Source organism: Tamandua tetradactyla, chromosome 1 (assembly GCF_023851605.1).
Source record: "Tamandua tetradactyla isolate mTamTet1 chromosome 1, mTamTet1.pri, whole genome shotgun sequence".
In the NCBI taxonomy this organism is placed as follows: domain Eukaryota; kingdom Metazoa; phylum Chordata; class Mammalia; order Pilosa; family Myrmecophagidae; genus Tamandua; species Tamandua tetradactyla.
The window spans coordinates 55672282-55694146 of record NC_135327.1 but is presented as its reverse complement, the minus strand read 5'-3'; the positions used below and the strand labels follow the sequence as shown (position 1 = coordinate 55694146).

Here is a 21865-nt window from a genome sequence, read left to right as displayed (position 1 = left end):
AGCTACGGTGACAGGAAATGGCCAATCTCAAATCCATGGCTCAAGGTGGTCACCCTTCCGCAGGAGCACACCACTCTTCGGTGGCAGTAATCTGCTGCCATTCTCTTGAGTAACCCCACAAAACTGGGTTTGTTTCCGTCTCCAGATCATTAGGTCTTATCTACTTGAAGCCCACTCACAAGAGACAAATTACAGCACACCACACGTGAAGCTTTGAGAATTCTTTAGAACTTTTTAAAAGTTAGGTTTATTAAGATATAACTTACATATAATAAAGTACAGTAGACTGAGTTTTGTCAAATGCATAGTTCTGGAACCATCACCACAATCTAGATATATTTCCATCATCCCAAAGTTTCACCAGGGATCTTGCAGCCAATTCTCTCCCCCACCCAGGCAAACAGTAGGTAATATATATCTTTGAGCAAATTTTTAGTCATTTAATGAACTAAACACAAAATACACGGGGGGGGGGAGTAGCAATAAAGCAACTCTCAATATGTATTATGGTCAGTTTGTGACTTTTCAGCAATTACGGGAACGTTTATAACTTCTCTGAACTTGCGAATTTTCCCACTTTATTGGCTAGATACAACAGCAATGGAGTTTAAGCTATCTTCATCCCTTAAGCGTCCTAAAAAAGGCCACTTAGTCAAATACCAGAGAATATCTTTGTAAAAACAGACTCCTTGGGCCCTATCACAAATCTGGAACTTCCCCAACTCCTGTAAAAAGATTCTCTAGGCTGAAGAAACACTGTCCTATATAGCAATGCTAATTTCATATAGCCCTCTCAACTTTGGGCACAGTAACCATCTACAAATGGTTACTGGTTATTTTGCTAACTAAAATAATGAAACATAGGATTTGTTCTACTCTTCCCTGTTCATTACTTGAATTCAAGTTAGAATACAGTAAACTAAGTTTGGCAAATGAATACACCAAACTAGTTAACAGAGGAAAATTTATATCCTACTGTATTTGAAATATCTTACTGCTTCCTCCACACAATATATCAGGCTACTCTAGATTGAAGAAATGAACATATTAAACAGTAGCTTCAGCTGAACATTCCCTTGGATAGTGATGGTCTAAATGAAGGCACTACCCTATGTTTGAAATTGAGTAACTTTATTTAAATTGAAAACATTCTTAAAACTGCATTTAGAGTCAATACCTTTTCGTTAGAAAAATCACGAGTATTTCTAGGTTAAGACCAGATTTGACTTTGGACTTTATTCTTTAAACTGCAGAATGCAGAGAGAGCAAAAAAAAAAAAGGTTATTTACAGAAAATAATATCTACATATGTACCCAAAAGTACAAATTTGGTGACAGAAAAGACATGCCGGGATCTCAGAAGCAGTTCACAAGAGCTGTTTTCTTTTCTTGGATTTTATGTATATCTAAGATCCTTCTTCATCCTCAATCTTGGGAGCCAAATAGTACTTTAAATGTCCCATATCAGCAATTTTATATTCTATAACTGAAAGAAGATAGGAAAGTAGTTAATCACTGAGAAGTATCAATACACTACCTAAAAAATAAGAAACAACAAATTAACTTACCAAGAGGTACATCTGCAGACATACTGAGTGTTACTGTAGGGGAGAGTGGAGTGGCTTTTGTAAAGAAGTTCAGGTACCTCAGTGCAAAAGTTAGCTGAACTGGCTCATTCATCTCTATGGTAACCTAAGGGAGAAAAAAGATTTACCATATTTAAACATATTTAAAAAGCTGCATCCCATTAGCCGATAATACACTTCATAAAAGGTACACACCATGACCTATCAAGTATTCCTGCTTCCCCACCCTCAAAGAAAACACCCTGATTGTCACCAAGTCTCTAAGGCTGATGATAAATTACCAATTACAGGACATTAGGGGGTAGAGGAAAATGTTGATACACAGGGATGCAACTGGCAAAATCCAGACTACAGAAAATTTCACGACAAATAATGTAGTTTCTTCAATGAAAATTGTAGTGGAGGGAAAAAATGGGAAAGTGAGGAGAAGCAAATAGACTGAAAAAAATCTATGGGGCAAATCAATCAATTGCTATGCATGGACCTCATTAAAATCCTGACTCCAACAAACTTTAAAAATAATTGGAAATGTCGACACTGAAAAACCCCTTAAAATCAAATTCTTAAATGTGGTTAAATTTTAATATTTATACTTCAGATATACACTAAAATATTTATGGATAAACTAATGTTTGGGATTTATTTTAAAAAACAAACAAAACAACCAAAGTTTTGACACAATTCTTTCTAATTGCATGGAATCTATTTCCTAGAATCAGTTAGTAGATCCCACCTGTTTAAATAGTGACTTAATCTTGTTGAGCTGCTCCCACCTTTAAAATGGGATGACAACATAAATGGGCCTAAAACATAAGGCTATTATAAAGATTATATAGGAGCTCACTAAAATTCGATATAAGACAATAAAATTTTATCCCTAACCAGATCCTTCTGCTGAGATGCTCAATTATTTGGTAAAAACCAAGTAAATACCTCTAGAAAGCTAAAGGTTATACCCCTAGCTTCCCAGTTCTATCTTTGGAAGATGTATAGGTTTGATCCACAAACCTACTGTTCTGTGGTTTGTAAAAGCAGCACTGAATTTGCCTTCCCCTCTCACAGACTGAATTATAAATTAGATGGCTGTTTTCAACAGTATTTTTATTTTCACAAATTAGTTGTATGTGGAAAGACATGTTTGTTTCTTTAGAATTTTCTTTAATTTCAGCAATTAACCTAATGTTAAACAATAGTATAATTTCCTTCAAATATTTATTTACCTAAAAAAAACTGTACTCAAGGGTGGGCCACGGTGGCTCAGCAGGTAAGAGTGCTCGCCTGCCATGCCCGAGGACCCTGGTTCAATTCCCAGTGCCTGCCCATGTTAAAAAAAAAAAACAAAAACAAAAAACAAACAAACAAAAAACAAACAGACAAAAAAAAAACTGTACTCAAGGGTACATGAGTGGTTCAATGGTAGCCTTCCATATGGGAGACCTGGATTCAATTCCCGGACCATGCAAACCCCCCACCCCCCACCAAAGTCCCACCTAGTGTGGTGCAACGGTGGCTCAGTGGCAAAATTCTTGCCTGCCATGCCAGAGACCCAGGTTTGATTCCCAGTGTCTGCCCGTGCAAAACAAAAACTGTACTCACAGCTTCCTCCTCTTTATCAACATTGCTTGTTTGTGACAACTTAATGTTTCCATTTCCAAGTTCTCCACTTGCAGAAAATTTTACTCCATCTTTTGCACAGGAAATTACAACAGCATCTCCAATATGACTGAGATCTCGGCATATACGTGCAAATTCACCAGAAGGCATCTTTACTACACAGCTATACTCTTGTTCCTTTAAAACAAAAAACAAAAGTAAGTTAACTGCTTGTAATTAAAGATTTAGCAACCCTACTTACTTAAAAGGCCACCAACTTAAATATTCTGATTCTAAGACATCGTGTTATCTCACAATATACTCTATTCAAAAAAAAATACACATGTAATAGTTATAGGAATATTTGTACTAAAAAAAACAAACCTCAAATTAGAGCTTAAACTTTTAATAGTAAATGCACTATCTAATCATCCCTCAGAAGGGATATATCAAGAGGATATCAGGGAATGGCACAGGAATTCTAAAAAACACAACAGGCATTAAAGCATCTAAGACATCTAAGCATTTCTTCTCTCTTCTGATGTTGATAAAGTTAACTCTAATGCATTTCTGCTCAACAAAGTTTTAAAATCTACTTGTAATGACAAACGTTAGTCCAAACACTGAACCCAGCTTGAAACATGTGTCAGTATTTCTAGTAAGTTCTGCCAGGAAGTAGGCTTTAAAATATGAAGTTCAAGACTAGTGGTTAAATTAACATCTTGTATAACTAGCATGACTGTGTATAGCCTGCCCAACAACAGAAACTTGTGATACTCACTGGAATTCCAAGTTGTTCAACATCTAAATCCATTAACTTCATTTCATAGTCTGAAACTTTTTCTTGATCTACCAAAAAAAAAGAAAAAAACTGAAAACAAAACAAATATTGATGAAAAGAAGGATGCAAGCTTATAATTACAATGTAAATTTTACAGGCATCAAAAAAAATCATCTTAAATTTCTCACAGCTTTGAGAAATACTGAAACTGCGTTTTTTTCTAGTATAGCTCAGTAAAAGGGTATGACTTACTCGGTGCTTCAAATACCAGAGCCAAGGTGTCTGCATTATCTTCAGCCCTTAATGTAATGATGTCTTCATTGCCAGCACATTTTAGTATTTTGGACATACTACAACACAGAAGAGGGAGGGTTTTAAATCACTCCTATGTCCTAGAAGTCCTATAGATTTCTAGTGCAATTAAAACAAGGATTTACCATTTTTCACCTGCTCAGTTGTCTGACAATTTGGTGAGAAGAGCACACCGTTAGGGGATGTATAAATGGGTCCAGCCACTTTGGAGTGCAATTTAGCAGTATATACATTTGGGACTAAACTAAAACTGCGCACACCGTACGACCAGCAATTTCACATCTGGTTATGTGCCAAAGAGCAGTACTTTCCGTATTGCAAATGCCTTTAGTGGGTGCTGCAAACCTATCGGAACACATTGCAGGTAGTTATCAGTCAATTATTTCTTAGAAACCTTTGTGCTACCTATCCGTGTGTATATGTAAGTGACCCAAACTGCAACAGAAAACGTCTTCCTGTAGTTATAATGGTCAATAATGTTGAAAGCCAAAGCTGCAGAACATTTCGCACATGCACAAGGATCTTTAGATATTCAGAGAATTCTTAGCAGTAAGAGACCAGATACAACCGACACATTCTCACTAGTTAATAAAGCGGTCTTAATCCAAGGTTCCCCATGTACGACCACCGGCGAGAGATGACCAGACAGCTCAGGCAAGCTTTTTCCCGCCACCGCCCGCTTTGTGACTTTGTGGCGCGGAAAGAGCCGGTTCGCGCGGCTGCCAGCGCGGGCTTTCCCGAACTGCGCGCGCCGCCCGGCCCCGCCCCTCGGCGCCGTAGGCCAATGGGAAGGCGCAGGCGGCCCACGTCAGCCAATGAGGGCCAGGCTCGGTGGTTCTCCCGCCAAGATCAGGGAATGGCGGTGCGCGAAGACTCCCCGCTGCCTCCGTCTCACCTGGTGAGGTTCACGCCCATGGCCAGATTGCGGTCGCAGCGGTACGTGTCAAAGCCCTCAGAGCGCAGGGTGAGCTGCACCAAGGAGACATGGGACGAGTCCATGCTCTGCAGGTTCACGCCGCTCGAGCTGATGTCCCAGCAGGCCTCGTTGATGAGGTCCTTGAGCGCCTCCAGTACCTTTTTCAGGATGGAGCCCTGGACCAGGCGCGCCTCGAACATGGTGGCGGAATCACAACAATGCGGTAACAAACGAGTGAGAAGAAGGAAGTTTTAGTCGGCTTAGGCTTGACAGGGATCCGAGCGGACGAGCAAACGCAGCACCAGGAGCTCGGGACCGAGGAAAAGCACGTCCAGACCGCTGCGTCCGCAACCGTTTAATGGGGCCGCCTCGGCGAGAGCGCGCAGTCCGCCCCTGCGCCGGGGGTCGATACGTCACCACGCTGCCCCCGCCCGCGACCAATCGTATCCCTGCTCCGCGCGAAGCCCGCCTCCATCAAGGTTTCATTGGTGGGGGCGGACGGCAGGGCGGGGCACTCTGCTCCTCCAGAGGAGTGGGGAGTGGTGTTGGCGCAGGTTTCCTAGTCGTTTTACGATGGTCTCGTTGTGGAGGCGAGTCTGGTCGGGGGTGGGTGGGCCATTCCCGGAGTCGGCGAGTGAGCCCCAGCCCTACGGTTTTAGTCCGGTTGTTGTGCGTTCTCTGCCTCCCGCTGTCGGGCCAGCCTGTCTCCAGCCACGAAAGTGAAAGTGAACGCAAATCAAGCCTTTCGGAGGAAATGTTGCCTTGTAGCCTGAAAAGTACAGTTCCTTTAAATATACATTTTATTTTTATTATAGAAGCGATGCACTCCTAAAAGCGTCAAACATTAAAGAGGTGAACAAAGTTATGTTAAAAAAAGTTCGCTCAACTCCCTTCCCCTTCCCTCGCACACACAGCAAGCTCCACCTCAGTCGTTTACTGTATACAGCTTTCTGGGTTCCCCCCACCCCCACCTTCTACAGAAATACACATTAAAAAAAGAAATTGGTTCACAAGGTAAACAGTTTTGCAAAATACTTAAATTCCTTTTATGTCACGGACGTCTTTTCCATATCACTTCCTGTTAAGACGTCAAAATATTCCATAGAGGGTAACTACTTTTATCAATTTCCTGCTGTAGTAAACATCTTTGGGCCTTTCAATGATTTTTTATGAAATCAACTCCTTGAAGTAGAACTGCTGGATTGAAGAGCATATGCATGTTAATTTTTGGTAAATGTTACTAAATTGGCCTCTAAAATAACTGCAGTTTACATTCCAGTTGAGATTTATGAGCATACTCATTTCCTCTTATTTTCCCAGATGTAGATATTAGCAATCTTGTGCTCATTTGTGTGAAAATTTCAATTTGTATATTTAAAAATTGTTTCAAGTTGGGGCATCTTTCACTTTTCTTTTGACCATTGCTTCTTTATATTCTTTACTCTTTTTTTTCTCAAACCGTTTGCTCCTCTCCTACTGATAAAAGGAGCTCTTTACATATGTTAATAATTTACTTATTATATATTATATATATTTATATATATGTCCTCCCTCCCATAGATGCTTGTTGTTTCTCTTTTGTGTTGGTGTTTCTCTATAGTTGCTTTTGATATCTTTTCTTGGTCTGTAGCACTCCAGTTTTTTCTACTGTGTATTTAGGCATGGATTTAGTTTTATTTATCCTGTTCAGGGCATTTTGTGCTTACTGAATCAGAAAATTCATGTCTTTCATCGTCTAGAATATTCTCAACCGTATAATTTACAAATATTGACACTGTTTACTCCATTTTCTCCCTCTCACATTTCTATTAGACATCTATTTCACTGAATGTAAGATATCACCAACTGAAAGATGCACCATTATTTCATATAGCACAAGAAAAATAAACATACTGTCAAACTTCTCACTTAGAATTTCCATTTTGTAATTATTAACAGAGCTTTTAAATTTTAAAGTTTTTTTTATCACATGCCACTCATACCTACATAAAAAAGAAAAATATAAGCAGAATAAATTGGTTAAGGCATTCCTAACATTTCTCCACATTCAGAGATTCCCCCGTAGTTGTTGAAACTGTTGTTTTTCTATATAATGCCCTTCTGTGTGTTGCAATGTTGTTGATTATGCAGCACTTCTCCAGTGCTACTCCTTGTCTCTGGAATTTCTTCCAAGCCCCTGCATCATTTATAGCAAATGCATGCTTGCTACTGTTTCAGTGCTTTCTGATTACATAACAGCATTTTGGTTTAATGTCAAATTAGTGTGTAATCATTTTGAAGACATCTTAAATAGTAATTAAACTTGACCCATGTGATACCCACAGTACTCAGTAATCAGTTGAAATGAGAACAGATGAGGGGCTATGATCTGTAGAATAGGCCTCTCTGAGTAGGCTTATTTATCCTCCAATATCTAACCATTTGGAGAGTGGAAGGAAGAACAACAGGCTGAGAGAATAGCTTGTTTAAAGAAAACATGCTGGGCGTTGAAACAGGAAGGTGTTTCTTTTGGTATTCAGAGATTGATGTGTCTGGAAACACTGATCAAATGGGAGAATACTACGAGGTTGGGTTGCAAAAAGAGGTGGAGTGAGATCATCTAGGACTTTGTAGGCCTTATATAAGCAAGAGAAAGTTACCAAATGCAGGTGTTTCACATATTCAATTTGCATTTTAAGAGAATCACTTTAAGATCTAGTGAAGATGCTATTCCAATCAATGGGAGAAAGAATGAATTAAGTAAAAGATGATCAAGCAATTGGTTAAAACTTCAGAAAAGTATAAAGCCATAGATGTCCTAATAACTAATCACCAAAATAAATTCCAGATAGATTAAACAGTTAAAATTCAAATAAATGGAAAATAAAATATTGATAAATATTTATGAGATCTTGCTGTGGGCTTCTAAACCTAAAAGCAAAGGGAAAAATACATAACAGATAAGAAATGACTACATAAATTTTAAAACTTCAGTATGCCTAAAAGCACTGTGTTGGTTATTAAACTTTGGATTTGCAGTGACAGAGAACCTATCTCAAATTGACTTAGGAAAAAAAGAGAAATTTGTTAATTGAAACAAAAAGAAAGAGGTATCCGGCTTTCAGTAGTCCAGACCCAGTCTTTACATGAAAAAACTAAAAAGGTTCCCCACACTAATAAGCAAAGGCATGCAAATTAAGGGAAGATGGAATTTTAACCTAACAATATTAATTTTAACCTACCACATTAATAAAAATTGTGTTAACACACTATTAGAAAAAATTCAAGGAAATGGGCACCATCTTGTATTGCAGGTAGGAGTATAAAATGGTATACTTTTCTGGTGGGAATTTGACGATGTGTATCAAAACGCTTAGAATTGTATTTATTCTTTGACACAGAATTCAATTTCTAGGATTTTTTTCTGAGGATATAATCAGAAATGTTTAAGATCAAGCTTGTTTAAGAATGTTTTTTACAGAATTATTAATAATTCAACTGAAATTGGAAGTAACCTTAACATCTAATAATATGGTCTTAGGTAAATTATGGTAAATCCATTAGATCAAATACCATATGGCCTTTAAATGATCATTCTCAAAGAGTATTTAAGGATAAAGAGAATAGTTGAGTTATGAAACAGTATAAATAACATAGTTCCAATTTTCTAAATTACTATATCTGGGTATACCTGCACAGAAAACAGAATGGAAAGAATGTTCATGTTAGCAGTAATTATCTTCAACTGATGCTACCACAAATGGTTTTAATTTCTTTCATTATATGTTTCTGCATTTTCCAAACATTCTTCACTCAAGATGTGTTGTTGATCAGAAAATGTTAATGAATATTGGGAGAGAAAAAAGCTGTAAACTATTTTGCATAAATTTTCAGCAAATTTTTTCACAAGCTGATAATGTATCAAAATGATTCTCAAGGCTAATTGCATATTAGACTCACTTGGGAAGGTTTTAAAAACGAAAAATGGCCTTTTTCCTTTAGGCCCCATTTCCAGCTCTTATTTAGTGGGTCTGGGTAGCCCTTTCCATCAGTATCTTTTTTTTTAGAAGTTCCCAGGTAATTCTAATGAATAATCACGATTGAAAAGCACTGTTAATATGATGTGTGATCAACAGATGAATATTTGTGCTTGAAGCCACCTGCTTCTCCATATAGAATATTGCTTTGAAAAAGACTCAGTTTGTTAGAGAGGAGACTAACATACAGTTTAAGTGAAATGTCTAGGAATTGATAGAGCTGTAAGTTTTCAGGAATACAGAATTTGCATTTTTTAATGCTTAATACGGTTGACAGCTCTGCATAGCCTCTTAATTCCATTTCTTGTGTTACCACATTAAAATGAATAAGGAGCTTTATCTGTCTGAGAACACTTGTCAAACTAAGAACTAGAAAGCCTGTATGAAGGGCAAGATATCGAATAGAGAAAGCTTTTTTAGTTTATTGACAATCCTTTGGTAAAAGAGAGGAAACCACTCTCAGGGAAATGATGAATTTTGGGGTTGCTTGTACGATTTCAACATTGAGGGGAAGTATTTTTATTCATTATAAAATGATAATTATAGCAGTAGCTGCCGACTTACACTGAGCTCTGGGTAAGTCTGCACATTCCAGAGAAATAGGAATCCCATGCTATTTATGTCTACTAATCAACATAGCATCTAAAAATAAAGGAACTAACCAAGGAGTGCTGTGAAAATAAATCACTATAAACCAGATATGCCGCAGGCATGGAAGAAATGACCCCACAATGACAAGGAGCAGAAAAGAGAATTGGGGTGCTCCTTGTCATGAAGGAGGTGCTCCTCCATAGAAGAGGAGGTGAAAGGTAATGTGAAGGATTCCTTTTTTTTTTTATAGTGAGAAATTGTCTATATATACTGTCTAGAGTGATACATTAAGAAACAGAGATATAACCAGATTATTTTGAGTGTTGGTAATCAATGTTACAGACCTCAGAAATTTTTAAAACCTTTATCTTAAGAGAGCAGAACTGAGCAGGGCTGGAGATGGGAGAGATTTCTACTCTTAAATTCCTTCTACAATTGAGGGACAGGCATTACGGTTGGCCTAAAGGCCTATTAGCATGACTTCTGGAGATGTCTGAGTATCTGATCTGCATACCTGGTCCCTTCTCTCTGTAGCATTGCTTGACCTAGAGCCCATATATCTAGGGACGGCTGAACATGACGGATGGGAAGTTTGTTCAGGCTAAATTGTGGAGATTATCTACCCAGTAATCACACTGTGCATTCCATAACTCTGACCTAGATGCACTGGTTCTGAAAGGCAACTGGATTTGAAGGTCTGATGTGATGCTCACTCACTCAGGTTATACCTTTCACAAAGATATGCCCCAAAGTGAGGAACTGGATACTACCACCATCACTGGTCTTGGAGGATGGCCTTGCTCATTTTTCTGTACTGATGTCCTTTAGATAATAAATCTTGCTTAATATACCCAAGAGGTTTCTCGTCTTTAGATCAGGAGTCAACCACTGCCCAAAAAGGTGGTCACACAATTCTCAACAGATTAAAAGAGTTTAAAAGTCACTACCAGTATATTTCCCTTTTTTAAAAAATCTTTTTATTAGAGAAGTTTTGGATTTACAAAAAAAATCATGCATAAAATACAGGATTCCCATATACCTCCCCATCACCAGCAGTTGCATTGCTTAGGAAAATTTGTTACAATCGATGATAGCATTTTTTTCTATAATTCCATTTTTTTTAACAATAATTACATTTGTACAATTGATGAAAGATTATTAAAGTAGTACTATTAACTATTGTTTATAGTTTACATAGGGCTTTTTGTCCCCATAGTACCAGCCTATTATTATTATTATTTTTCATGCATATCTTTATTTTATTACTCATCTACCCTGGATAAAGGGGGTGTCAGTCACAAGGTTTTTTTTTACAATCACACAGTCACAAGATGAAGGCTATATAGTTACACAATCATTATCAAAGATCAAGGCTACTGGATTGCAGTTCAACTATTTCAGGTATTTCCTCTGGCTATTCTAATACACAAGAACTAAGAAGAAATATCTATGTAATGAGTCAGTAGTCATTATTTGTTAAATCCTAATTTCTCAGTTACACCTCTGTTCTAGTTTGCTAGCTGCTGGAATGCAATATACCGGAAATGGAATGGCTTTTAACCAGGGGAAAATGGGATATAAGGCTGAGAAAATGGGAAAATGGGAAAAAGGGATATAAGGTCGAGAAAATGTCCCAATCAAAACAAGTCTATAGAAATGTCCAATTTAAGGCCTCCTGGGAAAGATACCTTGGTTCAAGAAGGCCGATGATGTTCAACATTTCTCTCTCAGCTGGAAGGGTACATGGCGAACATGGCGGCGTCTGCTGGCTTTCACGTGGCTCTACCAAACGGGCCTCTCTCCAAAATGTTTCCTCTTTAAAGGATTCCAGCAAGGAACTCCACCTTCAGTGGATGGAGACACACCTCCATGGATATCATCTAATCAAAAGTTACCACCCACAATTGGGTGGGTCACATCTTCATAGAAACAATCAAAATGATCCCACCCAGCAATACTGAATGAGGATCAAGGGGCATGGCTTTTCTGGGGTCCACCACAGATTCAGACCGGCCCAAACTCCTTCCTCTCATTTGACCATTCTCTCAATCTTCAGGGATATCTTGGCAATGACCATTCCAACTTCTTTGTGCTGAAAAGGGGTGTCAATATTATGGGAGAGGGGAATGTAACTGGTTGATGTTCTTGGAGAGACTGGTACCTCTGGGTTTCAGGGCTTATCTGCCATAGGGGCCATCTGGCAGTCTTAAGCTTCTGAAAAAATAAACTTAGTAGGTAAAAATTTTCCATAGTCTCAGTGCCCAGGGTATTCTTTAGGGTTTTCAGGAATACTCTTGGTTGGAGCTTGGCATACTATGGCAATTTACAATATTTGGCTGAAGCTTGCATAAAAGTAACCTCCAGAATGAATTCTTGACTCTATTTGAAATCTCTTAGCCATTGCAACTTTATTTTGTTTCATTTCTCTTCCCTCTTTTGATCAAGAAGACATTGTCAATCCCATGATACAGGGCCAGGCTCATCACTGGAAGTCATGTCCACGTTGCCAAGGAGACTTACACCCCTGGAAGTTATGTTCCACGTAGGGGGAGAGAGTTGGCTGAGAGAGAGTAGCCGTATTGGAGTAACAAAAGAGGTTCTCTGGGGGTTGAATCTTAGTCATAATTATAAGTAGGCTTAGCTTCACCATTATAGAAATACATTTCATAAGGGCCAGCCTCAAGATTGAGGGCTTAGCTTATTAAATCGAAAGTCTCTAATGCTTGAGAGAATATCAGGAATTCCCCTGGTGGGGAAGTTTAATGGTTTCACATTTTTCCTCAGTTCCTCAAGGGGCCTTTGCAAATGTTTTTTTTTGTTTTTCTATCTAATTTTATATCCAAAATACTCTGGAATGTAGCAAGGCATTGCATTAACCTCTATAGAATAACAAGATTTCATTCACTATTCTAGATTGCATATAATTTTATGTTGCTTAAATAAACTGATGGGACAGGTTACATCAGATAGTGTATGTTTTAGTTTGTTAAGCTGTTGGAATGTAATATACCAGAAACAGAAAAGCTTTTAAAAAGGGAATTTATTAAGTTGCAACTTTACAGTTCTAAGGCTGTGAAAATGTCCAAATTAAGGCAAGGATAAAAATGTTCAAACTAAGGCAACCAGGGAAAGAAACCTTGGCTCAAGAAGGTCGATGATGTTTGGCGGCTTCTCTCTCAGCTGGAAAGGCACATGGCGACATCTACTAGCTTTCTCTCTTCATTTCATAAAACTTCCCCAGGGGCGTTTTCCTTCTGCATCTCCAAAGATCTCTGGCTGTGTGAACTCTGTTGGTTCAAAAGCTTTTTCCAAGATGGTTCCCTCTTAAAGGGCTCCCTAAGCAACCCCACCTTGAATGGCTGGAGACACATTTCCATAGAAACCATCTAATCAAAAGTTACTACCCACAATTGGGTGGGTCACATCTCCATGGAAACAATAAAAAAGATCCCACCCAGCAATTTTGAATGAGGATTAAAGAACATGACTTTTCTGGGGTACACAATATTTTCAAACTGGCACAGTGTGCTACAGAAAATTTAAATTTTGGACAAAATAAATATTTCTTCCTTTGGTTTCACACAGAATTTGAAGTTTTAAAATATAAACATAGCCTCCTTTACGCTGTATTCTGATTTATCTTAGTCCTAACCGTACAGCTTCATTCATATCTAACTGAAGTCTGATCTCCTTTTTAGCTTCTTTAACAGTTGCAATATGGAGTGATGCGATTTTCAGAGCCGCAGAACTCTTAAGTCCCAAGTGTCATAAAAATACCCAAAGTTTCAGGGAGCTACCAGGTTGCACATAAAGAGCACAGCATCTCAGAATTTAGAGTTAACAGCTAAAACTCAGCACTAAATGTGACTGCTGTAAGAGCTTACCATCTAGGAACCTTTACAATGAGCCTTACTGAACATTCTGCACTCCTTAATTATCAATTGCCCAATCTCTGTCCACTTTCTATCTCTGTATAATTTGTGCTCTCAAATTTAATTATCAGAGTTTGCTCATTATAGTTAGTTTATATTAGTGAGACCATACCATGTTCGTACTTTTGTTTCTGGCTTATTTTCTCATCATAATATCCTTAGGGTTCATTCACCTCATTGCATCTTCACAACTTCATTCCTTTCTGCAGCCGTACAATATTCCATTGTATGTATACACCACACATTGCCCTTCTGCTCATCAATCACCATACTCTTGGAACACCTCCATCCACTGGCAATCGTGAATAATGTCACCATAAACACTAGTGTGCAAATGTCTGTTTGTGTACCTGCTTTCAGTTCTTTGAAGTATTTACCTCATAACTGGATTTCAGGATCATATGGCAAGCCTTTTCTTAGTCTCCTGTGGTTCTTCCATATTGCCCTCCAGGGGAGTGTTCCATTCTACTTCTCTAACAACAGTTAATAGGTATATTTCTCTCTCCACCTCTTCTCCAGCACTTGTATCTCTCTGTTTAGTTTTTTTTTTTTTTGCATGGGCATGCTCCGGGAATTGAACCCGGGTCTCCAGCATGGCAGGTGAGAACTCTGCCACTGAGCCAGCATTGCCTGCCCTTTCTATTTAGTTTTTTAAGCAGTTTTATTTCCACACCATACAATTCATCCTACATGTACAATCAATGGCTCCTGGTATAATTACATAGTTCTGCATTCACCACCACAATCTATATGAGAACATTTCCATTTCTTCTGCAAAGAAAGAAGAGAAAAAATATACCATACTCCTCCCTCATATCCCCCTCTTATTGACATTTAGCTTTGGTATATTGCCTTTGTTACAATTAATGAAAGAATATTATAGTGTTACTGTTAACCATAGATCCTAGTTTGCATTAATTGTATTTTTTTCCTATGCCATCCTATCCTATTTTTAACACCTTGCAATGGTGACATACATTTATTCTCACTCATATAAAAACTTTCTTATATTTATACCTTTAAATACCATGATTGCCCACTCTAGGGTTTGCTATGTTATACAGTCCTAATTTTCATCCTCTGTCTTCCCTTCCGGGTCATATATACCCCTTGCCTTCCTCTTTTAATCATATGCACACTCAGCTTTGTTCATTATAGTTACAGTATTGTGTAGCATCACACAGTATTGTGCTATCCATTTCTGAATCTTTACAATCAATCTTGTTAAACATTCTGCACTCCTTAAGCACCAAAATGCTCAAACTCTACCCTCTTTCTATCTCCTGATAACCCATGTTCCTAACTCTCTCAGAGTTTGCTCATTATAGTTGGTTCATATTAGTGAGACCATACACTATTTGTCCTTTTTGTTTCTGACTTATTTCTTTCGACATAATGTCCTCAAGTTTCATCCACGTTGTCACGTGCATCATGACTTTATTCTGTCTTTCAGCTGCGTAATATTCCATCGTATGTATATACCACAGTTTATCCACTTATCTGTTGTGCTGTTTCCATCTATTGGCAATCGTGAATAATGTCCCCATAAACATTTGTGTGCAAACGTCTGTTCGTGTCCCTGCTTTCAATTCTTCTGAGTATGTACCTAGTAATAGGATTGCTTCATCACATGGCAATTCTATACATAGTTTCCTGAGGAACTGCCAACCTGCCTTCCAGAGCAGCTGCACCATTCTACATTCCCACTAACAATAAATAAGTTTACCTATTTCTTCACATCTTCTCCAGCACTTGTAGTTTTGCTTTTTTGATAATGGCGTTCTAGTACGTTTGAGATGGTATCTCATTGTGGTTTTGATTCACATTTCCCTAATAGTGAAGTTGAGCATCTTTTCATATACTTTTGAGCCACTTGTATTTCCTCTTTGGAAAAGCGTCTGTGTCTTTTGTCTATTTTTAAAATTGGGTTGTTTTTTTCTTGCTGTTGTTGAGTATATTTCCTTTTATAAATAATTAATGAAAGACAAAACAAAGCAACATAATAGCCTGAACGGAGTGGCTTGTTTCTCCAAAAAAATAAGTATATGTGCAAGGAGTTAAATAGAAAGACACATCTTGAGTTCAGTGCTCCTCCAAACTTATTTTACTTAACACTTCAGAGCACTGATAGAGCAACATGGGACTGTTTTGCTGTAGGAATCAGAAAAATATAATGTCCATCTGGAAATTTTCACTACTTTCCCAAGAGCACACAGTTCAAGCCAAAATTATTAATGTGAAGTTGCAGCATTGTACGTGTGCAAGCTTCCTCTTTGTTGATTACAATATGGTTAAGGGGCAGGAATCCCATTTTCTATTTGTTTTGTTTGAGATTACTGACAAGGCAGTGAAGAGGAAGTGCTGAAAGCAACGTTGGGGCAGCACGGGTGTAGTAACAGTGAATTCAAGGAAGCAGTACAGTAGTATGGTTAAAGAGTGTGTTCTGGCTCTGGCCAGGTATTTTCTAGTCGATGGACTTTGCCTACATCGTTTTCCTTTAGGAAAATTTAAAATCCATTCAACAAGTCTGGCACTTGTTGACAAGTCAGAACGTGTCAGGCACATAGGGGATTCAGCAGTGAACAAAGTTGGCAGTATTCCTGTCAAAAGAAGTACACCGTACACAACAAGAAATTTCATACCCCGCGGAAGAGCTTATCTGTAAAAACGAAAATAGTACCCCTTTCAAGCACTATGCCGATTATTATGAGATAAACCAGGTAAAATCCTCGGTACCTAGCACATAATTAGTGCTCAATTATTCCTAGCAACGGCTTGGCAAAGCAACGCAGCGTGAAGTTTGGGTGTCTCTGCCTTATCACGTGCCTCCCTCTTCTTACACAGGTCGGCTCACCTGGCCCCTCCACCCCGGCCTACTAAGCACCCACTGTGTTTGAGGAAAGAGCCCCGGCCACGGAAGACAGCAAGCCGAGGAAAAGCACTTTCAGGCTGGAACCTCCTGGCCATTTCCTCTTGCCCTTCATAACCCGTTATCGCCAGGGGCCAGAGAGCCAGAGTCCGCTAGCCCAGTCAGGTCAGAGTTCCCATTGGCTAGTCTCCCTCGGACACACACGCCTTTCCCCGCCCCCTCACGCTTCTGTCCAATGCACGCCTCTCCCCGCCACTAAGTCCCGCCCCGTCCCCGCCGCCGAGCTTTCCTGGCGGGTTCGCGCCATTGGTGGATCTCCCCGGCGGTGATGGCGGTGGTGCGCGTGCCCGGAGGAGGGGTGGGCCGGCCGGGGCGGGGGAAGGCCGACCGCGCTCTGCCGGGGTGACAGGGTGGCGGCGCTGGGCGGGGCGAGCTCGGGGGTCCGTGGCTGGGTAGCGGTGGGGCCTGTGAGTCGCTGTGGAGCTGCGGACCGCTAGGGAGGGACGAGGCGAGGCCCGCGCGCGCTCGCGCTGAGGTGCCGCCCGGGAGGCTGCGCTGCTCGCCCGCGGTTGCGTTGCGCCGGGGTCCAGCATGACGGAGCTGAGGCAGAGGGCCGCCAGAGAACCGGACTTACCGCCCGAGGACAAGGTAGGGGCGGTGGCGGGGGTGGGGGCGCGGCCGGGAGGAGCGGGAGGTCGTCTGGCTTGCAGACCCTTTGTCGCGACCGACGGCGGCACCGGGGCCTGGGCAGCTTCGAGGGGCCTGTGGTGCGCGGCCCCCGCGGGGCGCTCATTGGAATCAGCGGATCGGGGCGATCAGACCCCCTGGCCCGGCTCTGGGGTCTGTAGGGGGTGGGGCGTGGTATCCCCGGACACAAGCAGGAGCGCGGGGAGGGTTGCTCTCGGCCGTCTGCTCCTCACGGCGGCCTGGGGTCCCCCTCCTTTCCCCCACCTCGTAGAGGCCTTTGTGGGCGTGAAGACCTTCAGACCCCGCAAAGCCTGCTCTAGGATGCGGCTCCTCTGAGCGCGACTTAGGTTCTCTGCTCCTTTGAAATTTTATTATTTTTATTGTTTGGGGCGTAGGGGCGATCAAGGCATGCCTTAGGATTTGCCTTCTAGGAGATTTAAATCTTGGAACTGAACTCGGTTGGCTCTGAGCAGGAAGGTTTCTCGAGTCACGTAGTGAAAATCCCTCGTTAGTCAGCAGGTGTTGGAGGGTATTCTCCGAAAGGATGGTTTCGTTTCCCGCTTCAGGCGTGGGCCTTGGGGTAGAGGAGGAGGAGGGTAAACAGGAGGCCATCTTGGTGGGAACACGGCTGGTCGGGGGACGAGGGGCGCGGAAGGAGAGCCTTCAGCAGCAGTGTAAGGTTTGTGTCGGGGAGTTGAGAAAGGTGGACTGTGGTTGTGTTATGGAGAACATTGAATAGCCGCGTAATGGTTGGGACTTGGTGTTAGTATTTGTGCTCTTCCAGTTAATAGTGGTCAGGGACAGCGTTATTTGAAAACTTAAATTGGCAATGATGTGTAGAATGGACAGAATGAAAGAGGCTGTTTAAACTCAGGGCTTGCCAGTTTTTTGTTTTTGGTTCACATGTTGCTTTAATAATCAGAAGATTTCGCCCAATAACCTGAACTTCTTGTCTATTTTGGATAATTGGAAGTTCTGCAGGCACTTTCCCACCTGTTATCAATTGGCTGAAACTGAGGAACAGTTGTTCCTATCAGTCCTTGTTGCCGTACCTCTGGCCCTCTGCACACATGTAATCTTTAGTTTTTGATTACGGGAGGAAAGGGGCGTTAGACATCAGGAAGGAAGAGAGCACAGGATTTGGTGACAGGATGCCAACAGTGGTTAAACTAGGAGGACTCTTGTTGACAAGAATAAGGAAGAGTTTGTGGGCACCGTCAGGGGCTTATTTTGGTGAAAGATAACAAGGTTTTAAACCACTTTGTAATTGTTGATGGTGGATAATCCCAGGAGAGCTTCCCATATTGGTTTTTAGAATGTACTATGGAGAGAATTTAGGGCTGGGGATGCAGATTTAGGAGTCACTTGCAGAGACAAGGTACTTTGAAGTCGTTAATTTTCAGATTAAATATCCTGCCTCACCTTAAGGGACTCTAGTCATCCGTCTAACTGGTGAGTATTCAGATGCCTGGAGGGCATGTAGCCTGTTTAAGTTTCTGGGTGACAGACTGTAATTGATGTTAATGAGACCGTGGGCCTAGAGGATTTGAGAAGAGAGAGATAAAAGAGCTGCTACGTTATATTTTCAAAAGCCAACCATAATAGGGTGCACGGGTGGTTCAGCGGTAGAATGCTCACCTTGCATGCAGAAGACCGGAATTTGATTCCCGGACCATGCACCCCCGCACCCCCAAAAAAGACCTATTTATAATAACTACATATATATACTTATTGTGAAAACTCCTAGGATAGGAGGTGAAACAAAGTTTCTGCACTCTCTTCTGCCTGCCGGTTCCGGCTTTCTTAGATCTGTCTGCCAGAGATAAAGTGTTAGTTGATTCTTAAATACTTTATCATCCCAAGTTTTAGGTAGATAGGAAGGGCATGAGGAACTGTCCAGCTCAAGGTGTCTTGATAGTTATGGTTGGCACTTAAACCACTTGTACAGTGGTAGGACGCCTCTGGTTGTGAGGTCCGCTGGTTGGATGTTGTTCCCTGAAACATAACCTCTACTGCATTCTATTAAAAGCCTGATACAGTATTAACCTCAAGCAAGGCAGTCAACCCTCCATCACTCAGCATTTCTAAGTTACCTTGTGTGGGGTTTTTAATAATGACACATTTTAAGAACCCTAAAAATGCATTATTTGCGTTTGATGTATAAATGTATTAGAATTTTAAAAAATCCTATTTAATTCTGTTTCACAATTTGGGAAAAATCTGCTTCTATGATTCTGGCTTTGCTGATATCCTTATGGTAGAACCCAAAGCAATTAGAAGTAATAAAACAAAAGATGTCTTTTTAGGGAAATGCATTGTGGAATGGGAGTTCACTTACATCATAGCAGAAGAATTCAGAGAACAATTTCAGGTCAGTTCTTTAAAAGAACTGGAACGCATTTGAGAGAGTCCTTAAATTGTTACAATTGCTTAATTACTGTGGCAAGAATGTCTTGTAATTAAGCACTCATTAATTTCAAAATAATTTGGAGAAAGTGTTTGTTTTAAGTCAGAGGTATTTTATTATATTTAGCATCCTAGAATAGAAGTTTCAAAGCCGGTTACTAAGAAAGGAAATGGTCTCTTCTGGGAACAGTGCTTATAATTTTAAAATTCCAAAGTACAGTATAGTTGCCAAACTAAGGAACTTGGAATTGAAACTTTGGGAATGATTCTCTTCCCACTCAATCATGTTTTTCTAAAGGTACTTAGGAAAGAAAAGGATGAAACATTGCAGTCTACGATTCCCGGTGCCTGCCCATGTTAAAAAAAAAAAAAAAAAGATTGCAGTCTTAAAACTTATGATTGGGTGGGCAATTTTGGAGACTTTATTTTGGAGGTTATAGTGAAGGTTCTGAGGTTTTCTTCTTTCCTTAGATACTGCAGTGCTAGTTAAATTAGAACTTTATTTGTTTCATGCTTTCTTTTTTAGATAAATGAAACCAGAAATAGTTCCATCCATTTAGAAAGGGGAATTTTAAATTTTAACTGAAGGTAATAGCTAACTGGGGCTTAAGAGTCAGCCAGATCCATCTCGAGCCTGGATTCGGCCTCTTACTAGCTATGTAACTTTGAGCAAATCACTTATCACTTAACTTGTTTAAATCTCAGTTTGTCCATCCTTAAAGTGGGGGTAGGATAAAATAGCATCTGCTTCATAGTGGATCTGTGTGAACTAAGTGAGTTTGCATGTTATGCACTTAAGGCCAGGATTGACACATGGTAATAACTCAAATGCTAGCTATGTTGTTACTGGTTAAAATATATTTTATAGGAAAAAATCTTTAATATCCACCTTTCACTCTTGGAAGGTGATTAAGTCTTCAAGTTATAAGTGTTTAGAATACCTGTTCATATTCATTACCTTTTAAAAATGTATATTCATTACCTTTTAAGAAAAGCTTTGTAGAAAGTGTATGACCTTTTGTGACCTATTTCTTCAGTTAATCTTCTTGCTGAATTTTTCAATAAGAATCACAGTCAAGCTTTAATTTTAGAAGGAGCACTGGGCATCACTCTATGTTTTAGGACACTGGTGAAAAATTAAAAATGGTTTTCTGATAGATTTTGAGAATAAACTGCTAAAATAATATTTTATTTTAAGAGCTGTAACTACTTCAGATTTGAGAGAAATGCCATATAATTTTTGTATCAAAATGTGTTTTTACCTTGAGAAATAACTTGGGAATTGAAAAAGCAATAAACCTTAATTATGGTTCCCAAATATAAGGAGGGAGAAGAGGTGAAAGATTGATCTCTCATATAACCCATTATTTTACGTCTATTTGTGATAAAACCATAAAATGTTATTTTCAAAACTTTTTCCTAATTTATGACTATTTAAAGTAGTTTTTTATTTTATTTTATTTTTAATTGCCTCATAAGAGGTTATATGGTATCTTTTTTTTAAAACTTTTTTTATTAATAAAAAAATTAACAAAATATTAAGATATTCCATTCTACATACACAATCAGTAATTCTTAATATCATGACGTAGTTTCATATTCATCATTTCTTAGAAATTTGCATCAATTTAGAAAAAGAAATAAAAAGACAACAGAAAAAGAAATAAAACGATAACAGAAAAAAAAAGATTATACATACCATACCCCTTACCCCTCGCTTTCCATTACCACTAGCATTTCAAACTAAATTTATTTTAACATTTGTTCCCCCTATTATTTATTTTTATTCCATATGTTCTACTCTTCTGTTGATATAGTAGCTAAAAGGAGCATCAGACAGAAGGTTTTCACATTCATAGAGTCTCATTGTGAAAGCTATATCATTGTTCAATCATCATCAAGAAACATGGCTACTGGAACACAGCTGTACATTTTCAGGCAGTTCCCTCCAGCCGCTCTGCTACGTCTTGAACAACAAGGTGATATCTACTTAATGCATAAGAATAACCTCCAGGATAACCTCTCAACTCTATTTGGAATCTCTCAGCCATTGACAGTCTCATTTCACTCTTCCCCCTTTGGTCGAGAAGGTTCTCTCAGTCCCTTGATGTTAATTCTCAGCTTATTCTAGGGTTTTTCTCAGTCCCTTGATGCTGAGTCTCAGCTCATTCCAGGAT

The 21865-nt window shown here is 39.6% G+C and overlaps 2 protein-coding genes across 3 annotated transcripts in view; one reads left to right on the top strand and one right to left on the bottom strand.

Moving 5' to 3' along the window:
* Positions 1–1112: 1112 nt before the first annotated feature.
* Positions 1113–5581, bottom strand: PCNA (proliferating cell nuclear antigen). The gene is made up of 6 exons (XM_077116225.1): positions 5167–5581; positions 4212–4309; positions 3960–4027; positions 3182–3376; positions 1568–1691; positions 1113–1485 (listed from the first exon to the last, which is right to left on the bottom strand). The coding sequence occupies exons 1-6, from the start codon at positions 5385–5387 to the stop codon at positions 1406–1408; spliced, it is 786 nt and encodes a 261-aa protein (XP_076972340.1). The 5' UTR covers positions 5388–5581; the 3' UTR covers positions 1113–1405.
* An 11403-nt stretch (positions 5582–16984) lies between these two features.
* CDS2 (CDP-diacylglycerol synthase 2) overlaps positions 16985–21865 on the top strand; it is a 110009-nt gene continuing 105128 nt past the window's right edge. Inside the window, exon 1 of one of the 2 annotated variants that reach the window (XM_077116199.1) lies at positions 16985–17243. In XM_077116199.1, coding sequence (XP_076972314.1) covers positions 17187–17243 — 57 coding nt within the window. In that variant the 5' untranslated portion in view covers positions 16985–17186. Of the gene's footprint in view, positions 17244–17461; positions 17962–21865 lie in introns of those variants that run through there. The other variant, XM_077116191.1, reaches the window with a different exon arrangement.

Coding starts and splice junctions, on each gene's coding strand:
- PCNA (XM_077116225.1), bottom strand. CDS start 5,387: ATGTTCGAGGCGCGCCTGGTCCAGGGCTCCATCCTGAAAAAGGTACTG. Junction 4,310..5,166: donor ATGGGCGTGAACCTCACCAG/GTGAGACGGAGG, acceptor TCTGTGTTGTAG/TATGTCCAAAATACTAAAAT. Junction 4,028..4,211: donor TCTGGTATTTGAAGCACCGA/GTAAGTCATACC, acceptor TTTTTTTGGTAG/ATCAAGAAAAAGTTTCAGAC.